We start from the raw sequence: 10,717 nt of genomic DNA on the forward strand, positions 1-10,717 counted from the left end.
TTTTTTTTTTTTTTTTTTTTTTGTCAACTATCCAATTGTTTCTTTTCTCTTTTTTTTTTATTAACAGGAGACTTTCTTTTGTGAGCTATTATTATGTTCGAGAGCTATACATATCCTATATTAATAACTATATGTATAAATTTCAGATATCTTATAAAATATGAGAAGGTTTTTATCAACTTTTGCTAAGGAGATGACACTTTGTTTACTATATTTCTGACACCTGTATTTTTTTGGACCTAATTAACAATAGTTTGGATCCAATTAACTACAAGCCAATAAAACCAAAAAAAAAAATCATCAACATTTTTTCCTCTCTTCTTTAATCATAAACAAATGCAGCCCCAATAATCTAGAGCTACCTTTTATCAGCTGTCGTTGGTTTCATCTCGGAATTATACCAACATTAAATTAAATTTATAAGTTTGAATTCTTAAGTCTTATTTCTATGTTTGAATCTAATAATTTCTACTTTAAAAGACTCAGTGTTTTTTTATTAGCCCCAACAATTTCTACTTTAAAAGTATGAAACTATTTTCTATTTTTATTTGGTATCAGTTTATATTTTTCAGTTGGGTTGATCAGTATTTTTTTTTACGTTCTATGGTGTATAATTTCATTATGAAATATATTATATACTAAAACTAAAAAATGGAAGGAATATATTTTTGTAACAATGTTAAAAAAAATTCAAAAAGCAAACTATACAACAATTATCTTATATATATTATAAAATCTTCTATATTTTTAAATTACTCTATCATAAATTAATTTGGTTTCAGTTTTTACTTTAAAAGTATGAAACCATTTTCTATTTTTATTTGGGTTGATCAGTATTTTGTTTTAGGTTCTATGGTGTATGAACATAATTACTTAGGTTTGATTTTAAAGAATACCATCATTTTATGCATGGTCTTATATATACCCACTATTTTCCTCAGTTTTCATTTTTGTTTACAGAACTTCTCATTTTTAACTTATTATTTTGAAACACTTGCGAATTTATGATCATTAATATTTGATTTCAATCTCTTCTCTCTCTAAAAGGCTCAAACATTGTATAAAGTTTAGTTTTCTAAAAACAACTTATTACTATACAAGCACATCCTCTTTCATACTATTGTGAAAACTAGAACATTTACTTTCTATTCTATCCTCGATTCAATCTCCAACGAACAACAAAACACCGGTAACAATAGTATCATTGTTCGGATCATCCGTTTTTGGGAAGTTCCTAACTTTAAAATTGAATATTTTTTCCACAAATGTAAATTATCTTTACATTGTTCATCTTTTTATGATTTATGCAATCATTTTAAAATACTTATAAAATAAAATATATAATTTCATGTGTATTTGATTTTAAAATAATTTTAATACATAATTATGTTGGGAGTCAGATTCTTAGAGTAAGAGTTGAAATAAACCTTACTATATTATATCATCTAATAATAAGGTAAAGTTTTCTTTTGGAAAGCTACAAAAGATTTTCATATGATGTTCCCTTCTTTCACAAGTGTCATTTTGTTTTTTTTTTTAATTTTTAGTGTAACAAATAATTTGATGATCAAATAGTTTAAGGATATAAGATTATAATATTTGGGTTGTATAGGATAATGTCAAGTAATAATTTGCTGTTTTATTTCCACACTTTAATATAAATAATTCACATGATCTTGATATTACATTATTTTATTTTATTTTCAATCCATTTAAAATAAACTAAAGTATATTTTAATATATAATTTCTAAATAACTAAATGATAATTATATATATATATATATATATATATATATGTTTTTAAATAAAGATGTAACTATATATATTTCTATTTAAAGAGAGAAGTGAATATATATTTAAATCCATGATTTGATTAGCTAAGATGCCCGTATATAGATTTATATTTATAATATATAACTCTTGAATATATATTTAAAAAAATAGACAATTTAGTTATTAATTTACAATAATGTATTTCTATAAACCTGACACATTTTTTGTTAACTTTTCTATTCTGAAACGACCCGACCCGTTTTTTTTTTAATTAATAAATAATAAATATAAATATAATAGAAACTACAACTAGTGGTCCCATATCCACTAGCCACCTATCCACAACCACAATCAACAGCGAAAATAATAATACCAATAAATATCCAATAATAAAATAACCAATAATAATCCATAACAACAATCCAATAATCAAACATTAGGAAACATGAAACCGGCAACCTAACAATGTTTCTAAAGACCCAACTCTAGCAACCTACCAACGCCAGACAACATACAATTGAGTCCTTAGAACATCCTCCTCTTCATCGCCTTGATTCCACGATCACACTTTGCCTTTAACTGCACCACAAAAGCATATTGAGATGCATGAGTATTTGATAAACACTCAGTGAGGCAATCCTCCTATCTACTGGGCTATACACACAAGCAAAAGTGATACCAATGTTCCAAACAATCAACAAACAAGACATACAAACCAGAAAATCAAACATCATCTCGCTGGAAGGGAGGTGTCGACCGACACCAGCCAAGTGTCGACCGACACTGGCCTTGGTGTCGACCGACACTACCCCACAGTGTCGATCGAGGCCTAATTTGCTGGTGTCGAACGACACCAAGTGGTGTCGACCGACACTCCCTCTGCAATCACGATCCGCTCGAAGCCGAGAGTCGAATCTCGCTCCCCAACCTCTTCCAAATCGTCCAATACTCAAAACCCAAGCCAAATACGTCCATAGGAACCTGTAGCAACCAATCCAAGCAAGAAAAACACACAAAACAACAACAAACAAGCAAGAACAAGGAAATCAAAGGCTTAGATTAGCCATGGTCATGCACTCACCTCTTTGCAGGAATATTCAGACCAATAGCAACGAATCCAACCCTCCTAGCAAGCCTCTAGATCCTTCCTAGCTCCAAATCTCACAAGAACAGCTAATAAATTCACAAATCTCACCAAAAAATCTCAAGAACTCTCTTTTTTCTCTCAAAAGCGTTAAACGATGACAAGAGAAACTTCCCAAAACCCTTCTGGTCGACAAAACACTTAAATATTGGTATCGACCAAACCGGTCCAAACCACCAAACCCTCGGTTTAGTGGTTTTTCCTAAACCAAACCGGTCCAAATCGAACTGGTCGAACAAGAAAACATTGGTGTCGATCGACACCCTCTCCCAAAACACACAGTTTTGGTTCACGGGTGTTACATATTCCATCTCATCAGTCCCATATTTTGTACTAACTCTCATTTTTTGTAACTTTCATAATATTTATAGTAATGCAATGAATGATTAATAATAGTATCTAAAAATATTACATATATAACAAAATATATTGATATGTAATGATTGCATATCTATAACTCTCACATTGTTTATGTGACTCCTATAACAATGAAATACTCCATCTGTTTTAATTTAGTTGTCGTTTTAGGTTTTCAATAAAAATGTTTGGTGAATTTTTCAGTTTTATCCCTGTTGTTTTAAAGTTTTGACCAATGAAATATTTATAAAATATAGTAATAAAAAGGTAAAAGAGACAATATAATAGTTTTTTTAAGTTTGTGTGAGAAAACCTTAAACGACAAGTAAAAAACCGGAGAAAGTATAAATTACATTTACTTAATTGATATAAAGATTAGTGAATTTATTATCCAATTAAATAATAATTTTTCCATATGCTCTTAACTACAATTTCTCTTATAAATAGAAAGATACACATTTTACTAACCCTCATATCTCAAATCTTACATAATATTTTTATTTAATTAATATTATTTTAACTAACAATCTCCAAAATTACAAAAGATATCTAAAAACAATATAAAATAAATCCGTGCGTAGCACGGAGTGACTGCTAGTATAAATATATAGTTAAGTAACAAAGCATAAGATTGTAAAATTATGATCTTTGGAATATATTTGAAAATGAAAAGGTTTAGAAACTTGATAGTTAAGTGATTTTTATCCTTTAACAATGGTAAGATCAGTAAATAAATTTTGATATAGAATTTTGAAGTAGAATTCGAAACTATACTATCAAAAGCGTTGATAAAAAGAATAGACAGACGACCAAAATTGTACTTGACAATATAAAAGTTTGTCCAATTTGGTCTTTTATATTAATAAATCACAGTTCGCCCTAGCCACCCTCTCACTGGCACAATCACCGAGGCATCATCTCCCGGCGGCGTCGCTGGGTCATCGTTTATTCATCTCTGCTGCTCCCTTGTTCTCTTTAGACTATTTGGTCCTCGTTTTGGCTTCATCGGAGAAACCTTAAGATTCCAGATTTCATCTCCAACCATGCTGCAGCTTCAACCCCCTCCCTCTCCTCTGCATCTGGTGTCTCTCCTCTGTGATCTTGCTCCATCGAGATCCCATCCACCTGTTACTGTCTCTGAGAGCTATGATTGCCCCATTATCCTTGGTTTCTGTCTTTCTTACCGTCTCATTTCACTGTCAACCGCAACATCTCACCGCTCCTCGGATTTTGATCCCCTCACCAAGGCGTTTACTTGGCTGCAGTTGGACGTGAGCTCTGTTTTAACGCCGGAGACGACGAAGAGTTCGACAAAGCGACCTCTATCCTCGACATCCTCCTTTGCTCTCTTATTATTGCTTTGGCCCAGGTTTATATCTCACTCTTATCTTGGAACCCTGGAGTTTAGTTTCCTTTGGAAAAACTATGATTCATATCTGTCTTGGAAGTCCTTTAGACCCGAGTATAACTTCATACCAAACTCAAGTTGGTTAGTATCAATTTACCCTGCTTGGTCAAGTCGAGTATCCCTCGGTAGCAGAACAATTGATGCACCTATTTGTCTTGAAAAATTATTGTGTCAAGGCTAGTCGTTTGGTTTGATTTGGAGGATTGTTTGGCTGTGCTCTATTAGTATTCCTGAACCGCTAGTCGAACTTATGTTTTTGCCTGCATCCCTTGCACCTTTACCCTATCTATCACCAACAATTTGATTGCCCCAGTGTCAAAGTGTAACTAGGTCTGGTCTGCTTTCCACTCTTCCCCACCCTAGTCAACAGCTACTTAGCCTAAGGTTTCCATTAGTTTGAAGACTGCTAGTGAACCTTCAGTCGTTTTTGTTGCTAGATTGGCTTAAGAATCCTCTAAAACCCATGTTACCAGCAACACTAAGGGTTGAACTTTCCGAAGGAGAATTTTTGATGAAAATTGGCATTATGATCCCACCACCACGGGGTGAGGATTACCTATGTTTCATCTGCCTCCTCCCTCTACCTTGCCTATTGATTATGCTTTCCAATCTGCAATTCATCCACTTCTTGAAGTCCACTCAGTCCAGACTGAAGATTCGTGGCATTATGACCTATACTCAAAGAAGTACAGGTTACCGCAATCTCTTCAAGCACCTCTACCCTATCTTCATAACCGCCACCAAGTTAGCAGTGACCGGTCTCCTAAGCACTCTCAACCTTGCTCGAACCCCTGACAAAGCTCTATCTAGAGTAGTCCTTCCCATCCCGATGAGAACGCCAGCTTTGTCCGTCTTTTTGCCACCCAATCTTCGAATGAAGAAAGTGGCCACTTTCCCTTCCATTGACTTGCTCTTGGAAGTAGCTCTGATATGTCTTGATCTCACAGGTTCCAGAAAGCCATCTAGCTTGTGGTCCATAACTCTCAAGCCCCTAATATTATGTGCTCCTATCTCTCTTTGTTGCTTTGTTGTTTTAAAATTTGGGGTTTACCCTCCTGTGATGTCTTTTATGCTACCCTACCCTTTCTGTATGTTACTCTTTCAGTTTTGAATGATAACATATGTTTGCCAAAAAATATATATATATATATATATATATATATATTAATAAATCACAGAACATATTTACCAGTCTAACCACAGTATGAAGTTGTGCACTCACCGGCAGGACCCAGTAGAGGGAAGGGGTGTCTTAACTGACCCTATGAAAAGAATTTCGTACCATTTCGATGTGTTGGTGGCTGATTTTGTTAAGATTTCTTATGTGATCCCCCTCTACCAATGATCGATTGCTTCCCTTTAACCACATTTTTTTAGTTTTAGTATCTCTTTATTATTAGGCCATAGCCAAGTCTCCAAAATATTATTATTTCTTCTATTGTTTCCCCTTATTTCTCATTTATTTATTTTTGTTTGTAAATAAAATATATTAAAACGTCTCCAAAAACAATTTAAATTTTTTATAATAGGTATACATATTTTGTTGAGATCCATTATACATATATTATATAAAGCCTATAAGTACTTATAAAAATATACCGCTTTTTATAGTTCAGTTGATCCCGGTAAGATAAATTTCTGGGTCCAACACTATGCACCGATACATTGTGAGACAAATAGAAAAAATCCTAAGCTGAAAGCCTAATAGCAGACTAATGATCTGTTATGTGTAAAAGCATGTATTCATGACATTCACAATAATTAAAATCACCGTGGAAACAGTTGGACCCTAATTTTTAAAACTAGTATATGTGATAAACTCTTCAACCACCATTTTAAACTTTACAAACAAGTGTTAATTAAATAAGACATCAAGCATGACGATAGGGATGAGTTTCTTTCTTAATGGTTCGTGTCACAGTCACAGCATTTAGCAAAGACTTTTGGTTTTGGAAATCAATTAACTTCAAGACTTAAATTTGTCTAAAGTCTTTTAAATATTTCAAAATAACTCTTCCCAAAATCAATATAAATAGAGAAAGGAAGCACCCTCTTAGTTTGTATCACCACCACATCAAAGCACCAACAAACAAAGAAACACAGCTAGAGAACATTTTGTCAAAAGATCGACTTTGAGATCAAAAATGTCTTCTGATGAGGAGAATCAGGGAACCCCAGCCTCCGTGGTAAAAGCTGCGTACTGGTACCCAGATGGAGAGACCCCTGAGGCCATAACTTCGGCTGAAACCATTCCCTCAGCTCTTTTCACTCACCTTTTCTGCGCCTTCGCCAATATCGCGACTGACAGCTACAGAGTTTATATTCCCCCAAAGCACGACTACATGTTTTCCACTTTCACTGAAACCGTCAAGATTGGAAACGAGAAGGTGAAGACCCTCTTGTCGATCGGCGGAAGAAGTGGAAACAATTCTGCGTTTGCGTCCATGGCAAGTAAACAGCTGCTTCGCACAATGTTCATTGATTCTTGGATATGGATCGCTAGATCTTACGGATTCCATGGTCTCGATTTATCATGGGAGTACCCAAACAGTGATGCTGAGATGAACGACTTTGGGGACCTAATTAGAGAATTGCGAAATACGGTTAATGCCGAGTCCTCGCTCACCAACCGACCCATTTTGCTGTTGACGGCTGCCGTTTACTACTCCCCGGTCTACAAGAAGTTTACCTACCCTGTTGAAGTGATGAAAGATAGCTTGGATTGGGTTAATATCATAGCCTATGATTTTTGCGGTCCGTCCAGTACCCTTGGTCTGCCCGCTTGTCTGTATAATCCTTGGGATAAAGGTATAAAGTTTTATATTATAAACCTAACTTAATTATTTCCCTACGATCCATATATGTGTATTTTTTGGTCAAACTCGAATAAAATTTGGTTGACAGATCCATGCGGAGACTCTGGTTTGAAACAGTGGATTAAGGCCGGACTTCCAGAGAAGAAAGCAGTCTTTGGATTCTCATACCTTGGCTTGTCCTGGTCCTGGAATGCCGAAGACGACAAGGATCACGGTAATGATGCTGCAGCCATCACCCGAGGGGGAGTAGCATTGTCACCTAACGGTTCTATCACCTATAGTAAGATAAAGGAGTTCATAAAGGATTACGGACCTACAACGGAACATGACACGGTAGTGGTCGAAGATTACTGTTTCTCCAAGGAGATTTTGATTAGATACGACGATACTCAGAGCGTCGTGACGAAAGTGGGATACGCTAAGCAGAACGGTCTGCTTGGTTACTTTGCCTGGAACGTTGGAGCTGACGATAACACTCTTCTATCCACCGCAGGTTCGTCTCTTTTATTCCTTTCATAAATATTATTTTTCGTTTCGATTCTTTATATTTCCAGCAAATATATATACTGAGTCTCTTATATATGTATTTTGAAATTTTACAGCATCGCAAGCATGGGATGCTTAATAGACAACCATCGGAGGAGAGTTCCCACAACGAAAAAAAGTGAATGAAGAAATAAATAAATAAAAGACGAGTGAAGAATAAAACACGTTTGCTTTATGTTATTGCTGTCTACTTTTATCTTGTTTTCTATATTTTTTTTTTATTTTTAAAGTAAGAATGCTTGCTTATATTATTGTAAACAAAAATTAATTAAATTGGAGAAATCATTTTATGCATTTATTCTGCATGTCCAGTTGCTGGGACTCACCGAGTCACCGTCAACTAGTTTTTACCAACTTGCTCCAGCGCAATTCCAACGAAACTTATAGAAAGAAGATAAGAAATTCTAATTGACCTCGACCACCGAAATAAAATAGATGCTCCATATATTCTAAAGAAATGCTTCGGTTTATTAAATTGCACATCATTTTGATGTATAAAACAAAAAAAAAATTCAAAAAAAAATTCAAAAAAATTTTTTTTTCAAAAAACGACAAAACTAGTTGCTATTGTACATTACCACAAAAATTACAAAGACCAGCACAAAGTTGTTGATTCGTAACTGATACTTTAAGCGCGAAAATAGATAGCAAAACTGATAATTAATGTGGGGTTTTTTTCCACCGGTTAGGACGGTGCACCGAGATAAGATGCGAGCCTTAGTATGTCGCTGAATATACCACCGGCCGTGACTTGAGCACCAGCTCCAGGTCCTCGGACAATAAGTGGATGGTCCTTGTACCTTGTTGTTGTGAATGCTATTATGTTGTCTGAACCCGCCAGCTGCGCGAATGGATGTTCTTTCTTGTATATCCGAAGTTCAACTGTTCCCTTTTGGTTAATTGCGTCCACCACACCAACATATCTCGGGACCTGAATCAAAAGTTTACATTATTGTTAATATGATCAAATTGATCAAACGGGAATGATCTTTAGCCGGATTTAAGATGCGTCAAATTGAAAAAGTTTATGGTGTATGATCTTACCTCCCAGGAGTTCTCAGCATCTAGCCTTTCTTTTTATAGGTCATCTATACTGATGGCATCAACCATGGTTGCTGCTTGTCACACGTCTGTAAGAGTTGCTGCCTCTTATTCAATTGGCATTGGCCATGGTCTGCAGGCTAAGGTCTTTCCTTTACTTTGTTCAGTAGTGATCGTTGTCACAACTTTTTCCTTGCTGTGCCTCTTAATTTTTTTTTGTGACAGTCGTCACTTCTCTTTAAGACAAGTTGTGTTTGATTCCCTGCTAGTAATTGCGGTAGCCACATTGTTTTAGCCAGCTCATTTTCAAGTAACCTAAGAGACAAATGTATTGCTTCAAGTTACTATATGTGGTTAGACCTCTGTTACAAGGCACTTAGCCTTTACCGTAGATGACGTAGTCTTCTAGACTATTTTAGATGAGCACGTAGCTTTTGCCATTTTCAGAAACATATCTATATTTATTCATCGTAGTTGAGCACTTAGCTATCTAAATATAATAATAGGACATACATTCCTGATTTCATATATATGAGCTCCTAAAAAGGCCATATATAATATGGAGAGTACTAATATAACAAAGGAAACATGTGTAATTAATATGAACAAGACCCTAGTGTACAACCCTATATATATTGTAATATTTCATATCAATATAATTAAACATTTCCTTACATGGTATCAGAGCAGTAAAGTCCTAGACCTAAAATTTTTTTTCTCTTCTCTCTCTCTCGCCGCTTCTCTTCCTTCTCTTGTTCTTCACGTTTTTTATTTTCTTCACCATGGCTGCGCCTACATCTGATATCATCAACGCTACTTCCACCAATCAGCTACACAATATTAACATGTCAAATGTTACAAAACTCATTGCCTCCAACTTTCTCATGTGGAGTCGACAGATCCATGCCTTGCTCGCCGGTTATGGACTTACCGGTTTTTGTGATGGCACCACGGTGGCTCCTGCCTCTATTGTCCTTCATGACGGTCATACTATCGATAATCCCGCATATGATCTCTGGCAACGACAAGATCAACTTATTGTCGCTAGTCTTTTTGGTGCAATCTCGGTTGAACTTCAACCTATCCTCTCCAACTCTTCCACGACCACACAGATCTGGACTCTCCTTTCCTCTACGTATGCGAAACCAACATGGGGACACATCAAAATGCTACGGGAACAGATCAAGCAGTGGCGTAAAGGTACCAGATCTATTGATGAATACGTTCAAGGTTTTTTTCCTCGTTTTGATCAGCTTGCTACATTGGGCAAACCTTACGAGCATGAAGAAAAGATTGAGTATTTACTTAGTGGTCTTCCGGAGGACTATAAGCCGATTGTTGACCAGATTGAAGGCTGTGATACTCCGCCTACCATGTCGGCCATACATTAGAAGCTTATCAACTATGAGCTGAAGCTTCAGTCGCAAGCTATGGCTTCTTCCGTAGTTCATGTTACCGCCAATGCTGCTTTCTACAAGTCTTCCAACCACGCACACAACCCCCGTAACCAGCGCTCATCTCGAGGTAATCACTCTTTCTCTTCTCGTGGTGGTCATGGACGTGGTTACCAGGGTCGGTGTCAGTTATGTGGGGTGTTTGGGCATAGTGCCCGGCGGTGTTCTCAACTGCCG

At 35.8% G+C, this 10,717-nt stretch overlaps 2 protein-coding genes across 2 annotated transcripts; both read left to right on the top strand.

Annotated features, from left to right (window-relative positions):
• LOC104723064 (chitotriosidase-1-like) lies at nucleotides 6,730-8,339 on the top strand. The gene is made up of 3 exons (XM_010441356.1): nucleotides 6,730-7,491; nucleotides 7,588-7,992; nucleotides 8,102-8,339. Exons 1-3 carry the CDS (start codon nucleotides 6,828-6,830, stop codon nucleotides 8,122-8,124), a joined length of 1,092 nt encoding a protein of 363 aa, XP_010439658.1. The 5' UTR covers nucleotides 6,730-6,827; the 3' UTR covers nucleotides 8,125-8,339.
• Nucleotides 9,869-10,477, top strand: LOC104727904. Its single transcript, XM_010446964.1, has one exon. The coding sequence runs from the start codon at nucleotides 9,869-9,871 to the stop codon at nucleotides 10,475-10,477; it is 609 nt and encodes a 202-aa protein (XP_010445266.1).

The sequence above is a fragment of the Camelina sativa genome, chromosome 11, assembly GCF_000633955.1.
Source record: "Camelina sativa cultivar DH55 chromosome 11, Cs, whole genome shotgun sequence".
Lineage (NCBI taxonomy): Eukaryota > Viridiplantae > Streptophyta > Magnoliopsida > Brassicales > Brassicaceae > Camelina > Camelina sativa.